General features: G+C 45.6%; 1 protein-coding gene across 1 annotated transcript in view; it reads left to right on the forward strand.

Moving 5' to 3' along the window:
- Positions 1 to 7,920, forward strand: part of LOC115251338 (cyclic nucleotide-gated cation channel beta-3-like) — a 29,686-nt gene extending 21,766 nt beyond the window's left edge. The window contains 12 exon segments of the mRNA XM_029843147.1: positions 5,690 to 5,776; positions 5,852 to 5,916; positions 5,985 to 6,107; positions 6,248 to 6,267; positions 6,270 to 6,385; positions 6,454 to 6,613; positions 6,694 to 6,791; positions 6,868 to 6,951; positions 7,057 to 7,175; positions 7,277 to 7,429; positions 7,513 to 7,653; positions 7,752 to 7,920. Of these exon segments, the coding sequence (XP_029699007.1) occupies positions 5,690 to 5,776; positions 5,852 to 5,916; positions 5,985 to 6,107; positions 6,248 to 6,267; positions 6,270 to 6,385; positions 6,454 to 6,613; positions 6,694 to 6,791; positions 6,868 to 6,951; positions 7,057 to 7,175; positions 7,277 to 7,429; positions 7,513 to 7,651 (1,164 nt within the window). The 3' untranslated portion in view covers positions 7,652 to 7,653; positions 7,752 to 7,920.
- Positions 7,921 to 20,333: the final 12,413 nt, after the last annotated feature.

The raw sequence follows: 20,333 nt of genomic DNA on the forward strand, positions 1-20,333 counted from the left end.
AACAAATTCTGAAGGAGACACCAAATCTGGTGTCCGTTTCTTTGTCCGTTGGGGGGAAGCCTGGTGTTGCTGCGGTTACCAGTGTGTTGTCCTCTGGTGGGGAACTTGACAGTGCAGCTCTGAGTGAGTCTGGCAGATGTGCATCAGGGAGGCCTGTTCTGTGTTGGTTCTTGATGAAGTTCATGTCAGAAAAGGCTGATTCACAAAGAGAGGTCGAACCAAAAAGGCTTGCAACCTCCATAGCTGCTGTACATACACCACTGTACTTTTCTGTGTCAACAAGGCACCAAAAGTTTGATGCAGCCTGAGAGGCTTTGAGCTGCAGCTCATTTCACAATGTTCCAATTTCAATTTGCATCTGTGCAGCATCCAGGCTGAAGGTTGCACTGAACTGCTGAGCAATACATGATATGTCCACGTTCATGAAAGGGTTAGAAATGAAGGACACACATGGCTCAAGCTGATCCAGGTCACAAAACCTGTTCTCAAACTCTTGCCCAAGTCTTTTTATGAGCTGAGAGCACTTTTCTGCGCTTTAGTCCAAAGCCTCACATGCAGAAGCGTTGTCTCTCAGCACCATCTGCACAGAGAAAATGTTCATCTTGGCTTTAGATGCATTTACAGCACTGATCCTATCAGCAACAGTCTCACCTTTGCCTTGCAGCTCCCAGTTCAAACTGTTCCGTTTCCCAGTAAAACGTTAAAAATGCAAGGTCCAGTGTCCAGGCAGTGTCCTCCAGCAGCGCGGCGTCTTCCCCTCTGGACTGCATGAACTCTTTTATTTCACTCAAAAGGGACAAAAAAGGAAGCAAAATCCATCCCCTGCTGAGCCATCGGATTTCTGTGTGTAGGAGCAGGTCACCATATTCAGTTGGCAGCTCCTCCAACAGAACCTTGAATGTTCTGAGCTGTTTGGCTCTGGAGCGGATGCTGTTTCTGATCTTCACCACAGGAGTCATCACGTGCTCAAAGCCCATCACTCTGGCACATGAGGCCCACAGACAGCAGGAGCCCCGTCTGTAGTGGGCCGCTCACAGCGGGAGCCCCGTCTGTAGCGGGCCGCTCACAGCGGGAGCCCCGTCTGTAGCGGGCCGCTCATAGCGGGAGCCCCGTCTGTCGTCACTGATACCAGCTTTTCCAGCGGCAGTTTTTTCTCCAGCAAAAACTCCTTCACCGCGTTATATGTGTCAACTCCCCTCGTTATATATGTCAACTCCCCTCGTTATATATGTCAACTCCCCTCGTAGTTGTCTTTAGGGGCAGTAGTGTGAGAAGTTCTTCTCTTGTGGAGAAAGAAACTCTCGTGGTGAAAATGATGTGTCTTCTTTCTTTTTTCTGCCATCTTTTCATGGGTCAGTCGTCTCCTCGTTTTGGCTGCGCCCGCTCGGCTGTTTGGTCGTAGTGATCTGCGTAGACGCTACGTTTTGGTCATGCGCATCATACTGACCTTTGAACTATACTAGGTCATAGTTCACTTATATTAAACATTTTTTTAAATATATTGTTAATTCCAGTTTATGTGTAAGTGGGATTTAAACAAGAATCGCAAACAAAATAAATGAGATGCAGCTCATTGGTCAGTGGTGCTATTTGAGCTATTTTTAGAACAGGCCGGTGGGCGACTCAGGTGGTTCTGACGGGCGACCGGGTGCCCGCGGGCAACGTGTTGGTGACCCCTGGTCTAGTCAACCAAACTGAACCAACTGAAAACCTAACAAATATTTTACAATATGATCAGATAAATAAAGCAATAGTTTCTTATGGCTCTGTCAGTCATTTTTCATTTTCAAGAGGCACAAAAGACAAATTTGCTTTCTATAAAAATCCCCAAAACATGAACATTAAATGAATGAAGCGGTATTATTCAAGGCACCATTAGTAGATTTTCTCATTTAGCAAAAGTGGGCTAAATTTACTTCAAAGAAAAAAATTATAACAGCAATTTTCTATCATTCACTCGGCTGAAATATTTTTAGAACATAATTGGATTGAAATACAATAACATAAAGTGCAAAAATCTATGAAGCAAAAACAACACTTTCTTCAAGGAAAAGGCACATGTGCAGTGAAAAATATTGAACTTTTAAACTTGAGCTGAGTAATAATTGTAAATGTGTTATTGCAGCTTAATGTTCACTTGTTTGAGGCTGATACTTGGTGGTGTCTCATCTTTTGGACGAGTTCATCAATGTTGGGGGTCCGGCTCTGAGCTGAGGAACTCCTCACAACTGAGTGAAGGTGTTCAGCAGGAAGTCCACTTCTGTGTGATGTTTTGTTCAGCTTCATCAAAGAAAGCAGTTGTTCCCGCAGGTCTGTGCTGCCAAACACAGGCAACGTTGGAGCAGCCTGGATGTGTGTCGGGGAGGAAACGGGCAAACTCCGCAGCACCCACTGCCCCATGTGTTGCCTTCAGGGCATCACTGCATTGGAGCTCAATCAACTCCATTTGGAGCTTTGGTGCTGAGCTTTCCACCTCAACCTCAAACGGACGGCTGAGCAGTTCAAACCTGCTTTTTGGTGCTTTTAAGTCAGTGACTCGGCGTGGGAAGTCAGCGGCGAGAACACTCATTTAATCAGCAAACTGTGCGCTCGGGAACACACTGGTAGAGAGCTTCTCTTTCAGGGTCTGGCAACAATTCCAGGTGTATGATGCAATGATGAGCTGTCAGTTCAGCCGTAACGTTTTCCTCCTGCATCTTCTCCCGTATCTTGGCCACCAGTCCACTCCTGTGTCCACACATGGCAGGTGCTCCGTCTGTTGTCCAACCCACCAGTTTTTCCCGAGGCAGCTCCATCTCATTTCCACATCTTGACACCTCTTCATACAAATCCTGTCCTGTGGTTGTGCCGTGCCCAGGACGTAACGCCTGAACTCCTCTGTCACGTTGAGGCTGGAGTCCCCTCTAATGTCGCTGCTCTCATCCACAGCCAGGGAAGATGCCATGAAATCTTTCCCCTTTTTCTCCAGCTGCTCTTTTAGATTGAGGGACAACAATGGTGTTTCTGCTCAGGCTCCCGTTTCAAAAGAGTTGCCTTTTGTCTGGGCAAACTTGCTCACAAACTTTAAGCATGCAGTGTTTGATGAAATCCCCCTCTGGAAATGGCCGGGCTGATTGAGCGATCTCTTCTGCCAGAATCAAACTGGCCTTGACAGCAGCCTCGCTTTGAGATTTGGCTTTTCTGAACAGAGCCTGTCCAGATTTGAGGCCTGGTTTTAATTCCTCAACCTTCTGTAGCTTTTGTTCCATGTCCATATTCTTGTCTTTGTCCGCGTGTTTAGCTTCATGATGCCGTCTCAGATGATATTCTTTCATTACCGCCACCCTTTCTCCACACAGAAGACACCCAGGTTTTCCAGCTGCCTCCGTGAACATGTACTCCCACTCCCACCTTGTTTGAACCCCCGGTTCTCAGTGTCCACCCCCGGTTCTCAGTGTCCACCCCCGGTTCTCAGTGTCCACCTTCCGTTTTGCCATTTTATGGGGATCTGAAAGTTAACTTTTGCTGTTATGCTAATGACTACTGATAAATAATGAAATGAAGCCACCTCCCGCTCAGACTGTCACCATTGCATTGTGGGAAATGTAGTATTGGCCTGTGTAAAACATCTGCGGCCTGCGGGCCGGTTCTAATAATAAATCAATATCATCCCGGGGGCCATAGAAAACCCTCGACCTTGACTCTGACATATGAGCTTTAAATGATTTCTTTTGACTCCCATTTATTTGGCTGTTTGGATATCATCTTTGCTAGTGTGTGTGTGCGCGCGCACGCTCTATAGAACTGGCATAAAGGATGTTAAAATTAGTCTAAATTAAATAAAAATTCATCCATTCATCATTCCCAACAGGCGGTGTTTGATTAGAAACTCTTTCTGAACTCTGGTTCTCTGAAACATCTCCGCTTCCATTTTCAGCTGTTTTTATTCTCAATAACATCAAATCATCCATCCATCCAAATCGTGGTCCTGTTGGACCACCAAAGGACAAACACTTTCCATTTAGCACGGACAAAAAAAACCAAATCCTGTTTAGCAATGAAGCTGTGGGGAGAGTTTGAGGAGCGTTTTTGAGGAACACGCTGCCATATTGGGTCCAAGCTGCTGGGGTTTTTGTTGTTTCCAGGTGAATCGGTGGGCAGCGGCGTTACCGCCTGGCTCTGCCCCCCCCCTCTCTCCCCGTGGTCGTGGTCACGCCGGGCATCTTTACTGGTCCCGTTTTAAACAGGTTCTGTTGGGAACAGGTGTTCTCCAGAACTGTATTTCAGGCTGCTGTGCTGAAGGGCTGTTTTCAGTAGCAATAGAGCCAGAGTGTGCCTGCTCCATATGAACCCCCCCAGGCCGTGCTTTCCTCCTGGCTGAGCCATAATCAGCTCTGGATGGACTGGTTCACGCTTGGACCGAGTCAAGATTTGATAGCTTGACTGATTCTTACAGTTTTTGATCAAACCCCCATCTGCTGATTCCAGGAGATCTTTAAAGGATCTCAGAGCTTCAGATCTATGAAGCCCGCTCAGCCCCCGGCAGCGCTGATGAAACCATTTCATTCCTTCAAAAAAGCAGAACATGAAGCTCCAGAAAAGGTTTTTGTATCAAGTTTCCAACAGAACGAGGACAAGTGGGTAAAAGCGCCACTTTAAAGCCTCCAGGCCTCAGAAAACATCCACCTTTAGGATGCCTGACTTTAGAGGATCGTCGGTTCGCTCCGAGCACAAGAACAAACATTTTTAACCTCAGTCCAAGAACATCTGACCTGAAATGATCAAAAACCTTCAGCGTAAAAAGATGGTGGAGAGAAAGCTGCTGGGAGGTTCTCAGAAGAGAAGTGGCATTAAAGCCAGCTGGAAGAGTCCAGCCTGCTTCCTGCTCTTCCAAACAGGCGTCTCCACACCAACACTGAGGAAAACGGGCTTCTGTTCTTCCTTCTTCTCTTCTGACTATTGTGTGTTTGATGAATGCAGCATCCACTCACTGCCCCCCCCCATTTACACTGCTCCTGGTTTCACAATGGTCGTCACACTGGTTTCACCAGCTTCACATCAGTCGCTCAGAAAGCTCAGATTTGGAGATAGTTGCCTTTTTCGGATTGTGAGATGAAAGAGATGAAAGAGATGAAAATACGACACTAGAGGTCAGAAGGTTGGGCGGAAGTTTTCTGGTCTTGTGGAAGGATGAAACCTTTGAACTCTGACAGTTCAAAGCTGAAGAATGAGATGATCCTCCCCAAAGGGATGGCGAGGTCCAGACAATAAACCTGAGTGTTTTTGTGTCCGATTATTAACATGTTCCATGCTTTTCCTTCGGACCCAGCACGTGCAGCTTCTTCAGCCTGGAGGGTGATGGGCTTTAAACTGGTCCCCTGCTGGTTCTCTAGCAGTGGTTGAGTAGATGGTTTGTGTAATGTGCTGCCGTGTCCAGCAGAGGGCGACACCGGCTCCAAAACTGCAGGTTCAACACTTCTGACGCTGCTTTGGAATAAGATTCGGCTAAGAGTGGTCGACTTCAGTGTTTTTGATGATTTCCTCTTTTTGTAACATTTCTTTTCCGTGTGTCTGGAGCTCCGCTCACAGTGGATGGTCCAGCTTTAGTATTAACCACAGTTTCAACCTTACAACTGTTTCATATGTTCCCATTTCATATGCAAATGATTGGAAATGCTTCTGTTTCTGCCCTGAATGTTTGTTTTGTCAGACTGATATTTTCAGCATCCTCCCATTCGACCTTCTCTGTCTGAACTTTGAGTTCTCCTCCATCTACAGACTCAACCGCATCGTCCGGGTAGGCAGCAGCCGCCCCACAGTCACCCGAGACACACGTGGAAACATTCCCCAACGTTCTCCTTGTCTGTTGCAGGTCGAGTCCTTCTTTGAGTTCAGCGATCGGCTGGAGAACGTCATGGCCAAAGCCTACATCTGGAGGTATTCTGAGTCCTCTGGAGGTTAAAATAAAGGCATTTCCAGACATCTGGGCTGTGTTTAACCCGCAGGGTGGCTCGGACTACAGGATACCTGCTCTTCATGCTTCACCTCAACGCCTGTGCTTATTTCGTGGCCTCGGAGCATCAGGGGATCGCCACCACCACCTGGGTGTACGACGGCAACGGCACAGCGTAGGTTTTCCATCTCCGATGATCATCCGTGGGCATGAGTGTAAAGATTTGAGCTTTAAGGCTTAAAGCCTCTCACATCAGGTGTGTTTGAGGGTGCTGAACCTCTGCCGTGATGTGTGAAAGGCCGTGTTCTTCCACAGGTACCTGCGCTGTTACTACTACTACTCAGTCTGATCAACATCGGGGGTCTCCCAGAGCCCACAACAACCTTTGAGATTACCTTTCAGATGTCCAACTTTTTCATCGGCGTCTTTGTGTTCTCCAGCTTGATCGGGCAGGTTGGTGTCACGTTCCAAATGTTTGAGCCGCATCTTCACGACGTTTCAAACGTCCCGTTTCTTCTCAGATGAGAGGCGTCATAGGAGCGGCCACGGCGGGTCAGACTTACTTCAGGGCCTCCATGGACGGTTGTGTTGCCTACATGAACACCAACAGGATCCCCAAGATGGTCCAGAACAGGGTGAAGACGTGGTACAACTACACTTGGACGGCTCAAGGCATGCTGGGTGAGTCAGGAAGCCTCCAGGGTTTCCATCTCCAGGAATCAGAACACGTGATGACCCAAAGTCTGCTGCGCCCCGATCAGACGAGTCTGAGCTGCTGGATAAGATGCCTCTGGTGATGAGGACCGCCATCGCCGTGGACATCAACCTGGCCACCTTTCAGAAGATCGACCTGTTCAAGGTAGCTCCTCCGGGGCTCCCACACACACCAGCAGTCCCAGTGCAGCTCAGACTCACATACCTGTGGTTTCCATCAGGGCTGTGACCAGCAGATGCTGGTGGACATGTTACTGAGGCTCAAGTCCATCATCTATTTACCAGGAGACTTTGTGGTGAAGAAAGTGAGTCACGTGGTCGATGTTCCTCAACGCCAGCAGAAGCTTTCCCCTCGTTCTACAACACAGGAGTCTCATCTACATGGAGGGTTTGCTTATTTTCCCCTGCAGGGGGACATCGGTAAAGAGATGTACATCATCAAGAGTGGAGCGGTGCAGGTGGTGGGAGGACCTGACAACAGCATCGTCTTCGTCACTCTGAAGGCGGGCTGCGTCTTTGGAGAAATCAGGTGTGTCCTGAGATGCTTGAAGATTTGGATTCGGTCCACGTATCACCCACCCGTAGCTAACATCCTGTAGCGTGCACACGTGTCCTCTGGCTCCATCACAGCTTACTGCAGTCTGCCAAAGATGGAGGGAACAGGCGCACAGCTAATGTCAAAGCACATGGCTTTGCTAACCTGTTTGTCCTGGAGAAGAAAGACCTGTTTGACATCCTCATCCATTACCCAGAGTCCCAGAAGGTTCTGGCTCGGAAGGGAAGGTGAGTCGGTTTAAGTGCCAGAACAACCACACCCACTTTCAATGTGTAAATGTGTGTGTGTGTGTGTGTGTGTGTATGTGTAGGAAACTGACCAAGGCCAAGGCTGCACCAGCTAAAACTGATGCAAAGAAAGAGGAAAAGCCCAAAGGTGCATTTTTGTTTGAAACAAAACCTCCAACACCAAAGTTGCTGAAGGTATTTGGACGACTCAAGAAAAACTGAAGGTACTTTGTGTTTTTTCTTTTCTTTGAGGTCGTTTGATGACTAAATATTCAAGCTCTTTCGGCAGGAAACACCATGCCTGTTTTTCTTCTGTTCACAGAAAAGTGCAAAGGAGCAGAACCTACGTCATCTACATCCAACTTTTTAATCACATATCATCTTAAAAACTCTCATCACCAGAGGGGGAAAAGGGACGCTGCAGCGAACTAATGTTTTAGACGCTAGTCGGGACAGAAAGGTCAGAGACTGTAGCCAAATCTGTTGTTCCTGTGTCCGATGGACTGAGAGTCCAACCTGGCAGGACTGACATGCCTGCAGAGAGACGGGGGGGGCAACCTTTACATTTCAGTGTTATTTTATATTGATAACACCCGAGCAGCCTGAAGATTAAGCAGATCTTCCAATAAACGTCACACGTCACATCAAATCATCCATCCATCCAAATCGTTGTCGACCAAAGGACAAACACTTTCCATTTAGCACGGACAAAAAAACCCAAATCCTGTTTAGCAATGAAGCTGTGGGGAGAGTTTGAGGAGCGCTTTTGAGGAACACGCTGCCATATTGGGTCCAAGCTGCTGGGGTTTTTGTTGTTTCCAGGTGAATCGGTGGGCAGCGGCGTTACCGCCTGTCTCTGCCCCCCCCTCCCCCCTCTCTCCCCGTGGTCGTGGTCACGCCGGGCATCTTTACTGGTCCCATTTTAAACAGGTTCTGTTGGGAACAGGTGTTCTCCAGAACTGTATTTCAGGCTGCTGTGCTGAAGGGCTGTTTTCAGTACCAATAGAGCCAGAGTGTGCCTGCTCCATATGAACCCCCCCAGGCCGTGCTTTCAATATCAATATCAATATCAATCTTTATTTATATGGCACTTTTCATACGCTAGGTAGCACAAAGTGCCTCACAAAGGATAAAAACAGCAAAGAGAACAAGAGAATCAAGAAAAGGACACACACACACACATGCATACAACACACATACACACACACCCACACACATAAACAAGCTGAGGCAAGCTGAGACATGGCTGGGCACCGAGACCCGAGGCGAAGGAGACGCCACCTTTGGAGGCCCACCAGGCTGAGGGAGGTCACGGTCCGTGACCACAGGTGGTACCGCCACAAAGACCACCCCGTCCCGGACAGACCGGAGGCTCCACACCAAGGCACAGAGCCCCCTAACCACCCAGGCCAGGGTTGACAATGGGACAGCACCCCCAGCGGTAGACCGGAAACATCTCCCAGCCTGGCAGGCCCCCATGAGGAAACACCATGAGGAGACACTGGAGCTAAAAAACTGAAGGACTGAAACAGTAAATGGGATAAAAGGTATAAAAGCTAAAAGCTGAGGAACTAAGAATTGGAGTAGTAAAACAGTACTAAGACTAAAACAGACTAAAACAGTAAATGAGATGAAAGGTGTAAAGACTAAAAACTGAGGGAGTAAAACAGTAAAAGTATCAAGTAAAATAAGGATAAGACATAAAGAAGCATGAAGACATAAAATAAATTGAAAATAATCAGAAAATCAATTAAAGGCTTGATTAAAAAGGTGTGTCTTGAGCCTCTTTTTAAAAATCTCAACAGTCTCTGTGGCCCTGAGGTTCTCCGGCAGGCTGTTCCACAGTCGGGGACCAGAATAACTGAAGGCCGCTTCCCCGTGTGTTTTAGAGCTTACATGTGGAATGGTTAAAAGGCCGGTGCCGGAGGACCTCAGAGTCCGCGAGGGTTGATAGAATAAAAGCAGGTCAGATAAATAAGTCGGGCCAAGACCATTAAGACATTTAAAAACTAATAAAAGAACCTTAAAATCGATCCTGAAACGCACGGGGAGCCAATGCAGCGATTCTAAAACCGGTGTGATGTGCTCCCGCCCTCTGGTCCTCGTCAGCACCCGTGCAGCTGAGTTTTGTAATAATTGTAGGTTAGTGATGCTCTTTTTGGGAAGACCAGAGAGCAGGGCATTACAATAATCCAAACGACAAGAGATAAAAGCGTGCATCAGCACCTCGTGCTGGCCTGAGAGAGAAACGGGCGGACTCTGGCTATATTCTTCAGGTGGTAAAAACCTACCTTTGTTATGTTTTTGATGTGTGGAATAAAACTAAGCTCAGAGTCAAAGATCACACCCAGATTTTTTACAGATTGAGATGGCTTAAAATCCTTTAATTTCCTCCTGGCTGAGCCATAATCCTGGCTGAGCCATAATCAGCCATAATCAGCTCTGGATGGACTGGTTCACGCTTGGACTGAGTCAAGATTTGATAGCTTGACTGATTCTTACAGTTTTTGATCAAACCCCCATCTGCTGATTCCAGGAGATCTTTAAAGGATCTCAGAGCTTCAGATTTATGAAGCCTGCTCAGCCCCCGGCAGCGCTGATGAAACCATTTCATTCCTTCAAAAAAGCAGAACATGAAGCTCCAGAAAAGGTTTTTGTATCAAGTTTCCAACAGAACGAGGACAAGTGGGTAAAAGCGCCACTTTAAAGCCTCCAGGCCTCAGAAAACACCCACCTTTAGGATGCCTGACTTTAGAGGATCATCGGTTCGCTCCGAGCACAAGAACAAACATTTTTAACCTCAGTCCAAGAACATCTGACCTGAAATGATCAAAAACTTTCAGCGTAAAAAGATGGTGGAGAGAAAGCTGCTGGGAGGTTCTCAGAAGAGAAGTGGCATTAAAGCCAGCTGGAAGAGTCCAGCCTGCTTCCTGCTCCTCCAAACAGGCGTCTCCACACCAACACTGAGGAACACGGGCTTCTGTTCTTCCTTCTTCTCTTCTGACTATTGTGTGTTTGATGAATGCAGCATCCACTCACTGCCCCCCCCCCCCCCCCCCCCCCATTTACACTGTTCCTGGTTTCACAATGGTCGTCAAACTGGTTTCACCAGCTTCACATCAGTCGCTCAGAAAGCTCATATTTGGAGATAGTTGCCTTTTTCGGATTGTCTCGCCCTGAATTTCAGATGGGAAGAATTTTTTTTCTTTTTCCTTTGGAAGACAAAATGTTGAACATGATAATTTTTGAAGAGATGAAAATACGACACTAGAGGTCAGAAGGTTGGGCGGAAGTTTTCTGGTCTTGTGGAAGGATGAAACCTTTGAACTCTGACAGTTCAAAGCTGAAGAATGAGATGATCCTCCCCAAAGGGATGGCGAGGTCCAGACAATAAACCTGAGTGTTTTTGTGTCCGATTATTAACATGTTCCATGCTTTTCCTTCTGCAACAGTTCATCACACCTGCTCAGTGAAACCTCGGTGTAAAGGAGGTGAAGCCGTGCCTCAGTGACTCTACTTTGGTGTTTTAGAAACTAACAGTTATTATATGAATATACAGTGTGCACGTACGCGCAAACGTGTGTATAAACACTTAATACACGCGTGTGCGTGGATGTAGACTTTTTAGTACTTTGGGTTCATATACTTTTTAGTATTTTGCAGATACGTGTCTGTATATAAACCAGATCCTCCTGTAATAAAGAACTAAAGGCTGACTGTTGTCACGTGACCTGTCTCCGTCTGTGTCCGATGATGGAACCTGCCTGGAACATCTGGTCCACAGAAAAAGCAAAACAGTTCACAGAACTGGTCCAGTTCAGACCCAAAAATGACAATAAATAATGAAAATGTGTGACGCAGTAGAAAAATGGACGAACTTTCTATTGGTCATTGACAGTTTCAGCCATCAGAATTAATCAGAAATATTTAAACCAACAAACTACACACAGAACCGCAAAGTTTAGAGCTTAAAGGGAGCGACAGGTGAAGATTTAAAGCTCAACGTAGCTGAAGAAGTTCCAAAAAGGAGAAATATCATGTGGTGCTTTACCGCCACCCGGTGGACACGCGTGGTACTGCAGACAATAGTTAAACGCGCCTCTGCTGCTCCTCCTGGACTCCAGGGCTGCAGAAATATGCTGCTTTTACAAGTCTTTCTAAAATCTGTGACGCATCATAAATCTTTTTTAACTAAGTTTATTTATCTAATTAAGTTGCATTGTAAGTTTTCATTATTTAAGGCATTAAAATAGCAAAATAACTTTTAATCTTGAGCCGTCCCAGAATGCTTTTATAGTAGTGGAATATAAATCAACAGCCATAAAGTTGTTGATCAACAGAGGAGTGTTCGGAACGGTTGGATCAGGACCCGAAAGCAGCAACACGCAGTGGACAATGGTGTCCGAAAAGCGTCTTTATTTTAAAGTGAACAAGAACAGTTCGGTCCGCGTTCACAGAGAGGCGGAGAGACCTCGAGAGAGTCCAAAACAAGTCCGCTCGGAAAACTAATAGTCAAGCCACAGAAGTCAGGGTTTGGCGATGAGGCCGAAAACACTCCGCCGCTGGCAGACGGGAGTTCTGTCCTTAAATCTAACGGGAGATTGAAGAGAGACCGCAGGTGCGTGTGTCTGCGGGGCCACTGTGGCTGATGAGCGGCTCCTCCACGCCCCCTGCAGGTAGACACCAGCAACAACGTTCCCAGAAACTGGGAACCCAACAAACGAGTTTTTAAAAGTATTCCTTTCAGACTAAGCAGGAAGACTGAAGACCGACAAGGTGAGTGGAAACGAAGAGCATTATTGAAAAGAATTGACAGTTGTGTTTGGAGATAAAATCAAGATTTGATTCAACTAGACTTCATATTTAGTTTTAGCACAAAACATCATTATACATTATAAATGAATAGGTCTTATTTAACTTTCTTATAGTCTGGCTTTAGTTATAGTTGAATAGTCTTTTTAAGTGAAGTTTAGTTTATTTTTCTGCTCTTTGCTACTGATCCTTAAAGAACTTTAAACCCTCCCAGAACCCTTTAATGGTAGTAATATATACGCCATAAAGCTGTTGATTAGGTTTTAAAAGTGAAAGTATTCTGTTCAGACGAAGCAGGAAGAGCGACATTTTTGTGACAGGTGAAAAGCTCTTAGAGTTATTAGAGTTGTTCAACAGTCCAGGTTACAGCTGGATATTTTGGTATTATTTAAGACAATTAACTTTATTAATTAAATTAATAAATAAATCCACACAGGATCACAGGACACCAACAGGATTTTTGGTTAATATTGCACGTTTTCTCACAGTGGTTTATTGTTCTATGTTGTGGAACCACTGTGAAAGAAATGCAGGAGTGGGTGTCATTTCTTTCATCTATTTTAAACAGAGCAGTGATCTTTGAGGACTTGGATTATAGAAATAATTGAAGAGGGGAACAAATGAGGGAAGTTAAAAAGTCCTGACTAGTATGTTTATGTAGCACCAAATAATTTATTGGCTGAGCTGAAGACAGTCCTTTCACCATGTTGGCCTGTGGAAAACCAGTGTTGTCGGCCCGATGGACCAGCGTCCCCGTCGTTGCTGGACCACCGTTGGCCACCAGTTGGGTTTTTGGGATCAATGTCGGGGCGTTTCCTGTATCCGGTTCTCCTCACGGATCCATGGCTACAACATGTTGCTGCAAGTGCAGAGACGTTTGCTCTGGAAAGAACTTTAGAGCACATTCAGTGCTGCAGGATGAGGGGCTGGAAAAGGTGCCAGTTCTTTTCTCACTGCAGGGAACAGTTAAAAAAAGCAGCTTAAACTCTGAAAACATGAAAATTATACAGAGACATCATTGATTTATTGATTCAGTTGTTATCCAGAATGTATTAGAAATGTTCCTGTTTGATAAAAATGCAGTGAATTGGGATTATTTAACTACAACCTCTCCAGATTATTTACCTTCATCACAGTCTCATCACTATTTCTGATGTTTCCTCAGGATGGACGAGGACAGAGCAGAGTCCACAGTGCCCAGCTGTGTGTCCCTGAAGAGTGACATGTCCAAAGATAGAATGATAGACTTCAGAAGTTCTGACAAAATGTAAGAAAACTAAAGCGTGATGATGTGTTTGTGTGCCAGCTGTTAGTCACATTGACAGCAGCAGGTTGTGAGTTTATTATTGGAGATGTTTAACACTTAAACCTCAGACAGTCATATAGTTACATACTTAATGTGAATATTGTTGATTAGAAACAAGAATCATGTTTTAAACTGAAAGATGAATTCAGACATAAATGCTGGAACAATATTGAGTCTTGATCAGGTTTTTTCATCCTATAAATCAAAGGACTAATAGAGATGTGTTTCATAGTGAGAGGGGGGAGCACATCCTATCAAACTGGGACCAGTCAGCTCCACCAGGAGAGTCCTCTTGTTCACAATCTGGAAGCAGATCTGGAGATGCTGAAATGAAGCCCAAACAAAGTAAAATTGTTCAATATAAAATTGAACTTGTGATGTCATGAATTTGTAGTTGTGTTGATGATTTATTATAGATGGAAATCATTGGTTTACTTATGTTCAGGAGGTGATCTGCAGGAGGTGATAGAAGGTCATAAGATGAGTCTGAAGAGAAGATGTGAACATGTGACTGAAGGAACTCATGAAGCAGGAAGTGGAACACTGCTGAACAAGATCTACACTGAGCTCTACATCACTGAGGGACAAAGTGAGGAGGTGGACACACAACATGAGGTGAGACAGCTTGAGAGAACCTCCAAGAAGAACCTCCAGGACACTCCAATCAAGTGCCAGGACATCTTCAAAGTCTTATCTGAGCAACAGAGACACATCAGAGTGGTTCTGACCAACGGTGTCGCCGGCGTTGGAAAAACCTTCTCAGTGCAGAAGTTCAGTCTGGACTGGGCAGAAGGTTTGGAGAACCAAGACATCAGTCTGGTGCTTCCGCTCTCTTGCAGGGAGCTGAACCTGATCAGAGATGAGCAGCACAGTCTTCTCTCACTGCTTCATGTTTTCCATCCAACATTACAGAAGATCAGAGCAGAAGATCTGACTGTCTGTAAACTTCTGTTCATCTTTGATGGCCTGGATGAAAGCAGATTTTCACTGGGTTTCAACAAGCATCAGGTCATCTCTGATGTCACACAAGTATCGTCAGTTGGCGTGCTCCTGGTGAACCTCATCCAGGGGAACCTGCTTCCCTCAGCTCTCATCTGGATCACCTCCAGACCTGCAGCAGCCCATCAGATTCCTCCCTCGTGTGTTGACAGGATCACAGAAGTACGAGGCTTCACTGACTCCCAGAAGGAGGAGTACTTCAGGAGGAGGTTCAGTGATGAAGATCTGTCCAAGAGAATCATCTCACACATCAAGGCCTCCAGGAGCCTCCACATCATGTGTCTGATCCCAGTTTTCTGCTGGATCACTGCTATAGTTCTGGAGGACATGATGACCAGAGACCAGAGAGGAGAGCTGCCCAAAACCCTGACTGACCTCTACTCACACTTCCTGATGGTTCAGATAAAGAGGAAGAAGCAGAAGTATGGAGGAAAGCAGAGACCAGAGGAACTGACTGAGGCTGACAAAGAACTCCTTCTGAAGTTGTGTCAGCTGGCGTTTGAACATCTGGAGAAAGGAAACATCATGTTCTACTCAGAAGACCTGGAGCAATGTGGACTGGACGTCTCCGAGGTGTCGGTGTACTCAGGAGTTTGTACAGAGGTCTTCAAGAGAGCGAGTGTGATCTTCCAGAAATCAGTCTACTGCTTTGTTCATCTGAGCATTCAGGAGTTTCTGGCTGCCGTCTACATGTTCCACTGTTACACCAGGAAAGACACAGCGGTTCTAAATAAGTTCCTAAAATATTCGAAACCAATCCACTTTTCCTGGTTTACTGGGTTGTTTACAAATAACGATCAAGTCACATCTCTTGATGACTTCCTCAGGAGAGCACTAATGAAATCTCTCAAAAGTAAAAATGGCCACCTGGACTTGTTTGTTCGCTTCCTTCATGGTCTCTCTCTGGAGTCCAATCAGAGGATGTTGGGTGGACTGTTGGATCAGATGGACAGCCACCCAGAAACCATCCAGAAGGTCCTCAACAACCTGAAGGAGGAGAACAGTGATAAAATCTCCCCAGACAGAAGCATCAACATCTTCCACTGTCTGATGGAGATGAAGGATCAGTCAGTCCATCAGGAGATCCAAGAGTTCCTGAAGTCAGAGAAGAAATCAGAGAGGGAACTGTCAGAGATCCACTGTTCAGCTCTGGCCTACCTGCTGCAGATGTCAGAGGAGGTTCTGGATGAGCTGGACCTGCAGCAGTACAACACCTCAGAGGAGGGACGACGTCGCCTGATTCCAGCTGTGAGGAACTGCAGGAAGGCCGAGTAAGTCCAGATGTGATTAAGAACACAGGCTGTTAACAGCAGACATGAGTGACTCTGTCAGGAAAAGGCTCCATTGAGTGATCTCACCAGACACTTTGTTCTTCTCGTGTTGTCCAGTGCTAGAAGCTTTTAAATTCCATGTCTGAAGGTTAAAGGTCATCTTGTTCACAGCTACAGCTGGGAATTTAACTTTAAAGCCATCTCTGTTCTGTTTTATACCTCCTAAAGAACATCTCCATTTCTGACCGGTTATTTTTGGGTGACTATCTGAAACACCAGATGTTCTGTCGACTGTTTTCCTGTTCAGGTTTTCAGAAACGAGTGTGGACTCAACATATCTGCTCATATCTAACAGGTTGTATTTTGTCTTTATTCAGTTTGAGCAGCTGCAATTTATCAGAGATCAGCTGTGACTCTCTGGCCTCGGCGCTGAGGTCCAATCCCTCCCATCTGAGGGTTCTGGACCTGAGCTACAACAGTCTAGAGGATTCAGGGGTGAAGCTGCTCTGTTCTGGACTGGAGAGTCTCAACTGTAAGCTGGAGACTCTCAGGTCAGTTCAGCTGTGTCTAAAGTCCGTATTTCATTCATCTACAAAGATTCCAAGCAGATTTATTTGTAACTAAGCAAAGCAAAATCTGAACTCGTCTGACTGAAACAAATGGGATTTATTGTGGTTTTTAGATTGAATGGTTGCATTTTATCAGAGATCAGCTTTGACTTTCTGGCCTCGGCGCTGAGGTCCAATCCCTCCCATCTGAGGGTTCTGGAGCTGAGTGGGAACCAGCTGAAGTATCCAGCAGTGAAGCTGCTCTGTGGTTTTCTCCAGGATCCTCTCTGTGAGCTGGAGACTCTCAGGTATGCAGTGAATTAAATACTGAAATGAAAAAGACTTAAAGCTGATCTGGTTTATGGTGGCAGAAGGAACTGCCGGCTTTTCTAAACCAACACTAAATGATGACTTTATGTGCAAGAGCTATAAAATGGCATCTTTTATCTGTCATTCAGATTATACCACTGCAGTTTATCAGAGATGAGCTGTGACTCTCTGGCCTCGGCGCTGAGGTCCAATCCCTCCCATCTCAGAGAACTGGACCTCAGCTTCAACCAGTTTAAGGATCCAGGAGTGAAGCTGCTCTGTGGTTTTCTCCAGGATCCTCTCTGTAAACTGGAGACTCTCAGGTATGCAGTGAATTAAATACTGAAATGAAAAAGAATTAAAGCTGATCTGGTTTATGGTGGCAGAAGGAACTGCCGGCTTTTCTAAACCAACACTAAATGATGACTGTATGTGCAAGAACTGTAAAATGGCATCTTTTATCTGTTATTCAGATTAGACCACTGCAGTTTATCAGAGATCAGCTGTGACTCTCTGGCCTCGGCGCTGAGGTCCAATCCCTCCCATCTGAGGGTTCTGGACCTGAGCTTTAACCAGCTGAAGGATCCAGGAGTGAAGCCGCTGTCAGATCTTGTGAAGAGTCCAATCTATAAACTGGAGACTCTCAGCAGATGATTGAAGTCGGTTTTGATTTGGATCAACTCGCAATAAAATAAATGTATTTCCTGTATCTTTGAGAAAAAAACGTAATCAGATCATAACTGCCATAAAATCATTCATGAAAGTAATTCTTCTTTAGTCTATATCATCAGCAGTTACGTTTCCTCTGTGCGAAGGATGACAAATCAAATCAAATCAAATCAATCTTTATTTATATAGCGTCTTATACAATCAAAATTGTTTCAAGGCGCTTTCCAGAATCCCAGGGCCTGACCCCAGACAAGCAACAGTGGCAAGGAAAAACTCCCCTTTAACAGGAAGAAACCTTGAGCAGGACCAGGCTCATGTAGGGGGACCCTCCTGCTGATGGCCGGCTGGGTAAAGAGAGAGGAGAGGAGGGAGGACAGGTAGAGGATAGAATAGGTAGGAGAGGAGAGGGGTAGAGGAGAGGAGAGGTAGAGTGAAGGGGAGGTAGAGGAGAGGAGAAGGAGGAGGAGGGGAGAGAGGAGAGGAAAGAAGAGGAGAGGGAGAGGAGAGGAGAGGAGAGGAGAGGAGAGGAGAGGAGAGGAGAGGAGAGGAGAGGAGAGGAGAGGAGAGGGAGAGGAGAGGCACAGAGCACAGAAACACACACAAAAAATATACACAATCGCTTCAACGGGGCCGGCGGTCATTATGCAGCTCCGATGGCAGTGATACCTGCAAATAGATAGAGGGGGGGGGGGGGGAGGGGAGAAGCAGAAAAACTACACAAGAATCAGCATAACTAGTCTGCTTGATGAGGAGAGGAAAGGAGAGGAAAGGAGAGGAAACCATGACCCAGTGGAGTGACAGAGGCCTGTCAGGTGATCATGTTTCCGGACCCCGGCAGCCTTGGCCTATAACAGCATAGCTAGAATGTGACCTAATGATTAGACGACCCCCTAAGTATGATAATTTGTCTGTCTATGATAGTAACTGGAACTACTGAATTAGTAACAGTAAGCTTTTTCAAAGAGGTAGGTTTTGAGTCTGATCTTAAAAGTAGCGATGGAGTCAGCCTCCCGTACCTGGACAGGGAGCTGGTTCCAAAGCAGGGGGGCCTGGTAGCTAAATGCTCGGCCCCCCATTCTACTCCTAGAAACTCTGGGAACCACAAGTAGACCAGCATTCTGAGAGCGGAGCGGTCTATTGGGCTGATAGGGTATCACTAGCTCCTCCAGGTAGGATGGAGCTAGGCCTCTGAGGACCTTGTAGGTCAGAAGAAGGGTTTTAAAAGTTATTCTAAATTTAACGGGCAGCCAATGAAGCGACGCCAGTACAGGACTTATGTGATCTCTTTTGTCAATACCTGTCAGAACTCTGGCTGCAGCATTTTGGATCAACTGGAGGCTTCTTAAAGAGTTGTTTGGACACCCTGATAATAAAGAATTACAGTAGTCCAGCCTGGAAGTAACAAATGCATGGACTAACTTTTCAGCATCAGGCTGCATCAGTAGCTTCCTGATCTTTGAGATGTTCCTCAAATGAAAAAAGGCACTTCTAGAGACTAATTTAATGTGTGAGTTGAAGGAGAGATTTTGATCAAGGACACAAGGAATGTTGGAATTACTGAGGTCAGGGTCACAGTGTCCCTGGATGTGCTGTTATCCAGGTGGTGTCAGTGGTAACTCAGAATCCCACAACTGAGTGAGATCAGTGATTCCTGCTGGAGCTCGGCTCCATTCTCAGGTTTGTAGGTGTAGCATGAAGTCAGGCCCACTGCTGCTTTCTGCAGCTTTAGGAGAACAAGAATAGATTTTATCAGCAGACTGTGAGAAGAGACAAGTGAAGTTTGTTCCTGATTGTAGCAGGAACCTCTGCACAGGTAAAGCTAACACAACCAGCTGGATCAAATTAGACACACAACAGACAGTAGATGGGGCCAAAGAGTAAAGATGCTTTTTGTAAAAATAAAATAATAAAAAATACAGCTGAGGCTGAAAGTGTCTAAATAGTCCAATAGTTTAATTATTTATCCATCTTCACTCTAAACAGGACTTTAAAATTCCTCTTCTGTGATTAAGAAGCTCACCCATTTTCTTTCCACATGTCAAGCTTTGCTTCCTTTCTGAGGTTCTGGCTTCAAACATAAACTATTCTAAAAACGGAATAATTAAAACAACAAAAAGAATAAGCTTAGAATAAGCAAGGGATTGCGCAGTACACAGTCACAGATTCTCAATTTAAATGCTCTTTTTTGTGAACTTAGATTTGATATTATTTTGAAACTTTACTGTGTTTCCTTATGTGTTTATCTGCTTTGTGTTATGTGACTGAGGATCAAAACATTTTTACATGCATATTATGGGATAACTTAAATTACATTTGTGTAATGCTAATAGTTTAATATCATACTGTCGAAATATTTGCATGAGGAAGTTTATGTAATGACTACATTTTGGGTACAAATAAAGTTGGTGAGTCCTTATATTTTCTGTTAAGTTTCAATGTATTTGTTATTTTACTCTTTATTGACAGATTTAAATAAAATTTTAACGCAGAGTTGTCTGCTCCTTTGTTTACTTCCGGTTCCTGTCGCTAGTTTCCGGTCTCGTGAGCTCACTCTCGCTAGCTTGTCACTGACGGTGGTTGTCAGCGCAGCATCAGCGAGTCTCCAGCCCGGACGCGGCTCCTTCGTGCGTCCACAGAGGCTCCGTCTGTCTCCTACTGACTTGTATCTCTACATTTTGTCGTCGCTGCTGGTTGTCAAACGTTTGCTGGAACTTCTGGCGCTCGGCTTTAGAGATAAAAGGAAGGTTGGATATTGGCCTGTAATTTGCTAACACAAATTACTTACCTTCTGGTTGAGGGTCCTGATATGTGAATTATACCAGGGGGCACACCTCCTCTGATTTACTATTTTCTTTTTCAGGGGGGCCACAGAATCAAGCGTGATTCTCAGTGAGGTTGCTGCACCTTCAGCAACAGAGTCAACCTCAGCAGGGCTTAGATTATAATGATTGATCCCTGGGGGAACACACGGTGGTCCTGGGATCAGCACA

The sequence above is a fragment of the Takifugu rubripes genome, chromosome 10 (genome assembly GCF_901000725.2).
Source record: "Takifugu rubripes chromosome 10, fTakRub1.2, whole genome shotgun sequence".
NCBI lineage: Eukaryota > Metazoa > Chordata > Actinopteri > Tetraodontiformes > Tetraodontidae > Takifugu > Takifugu rubripes.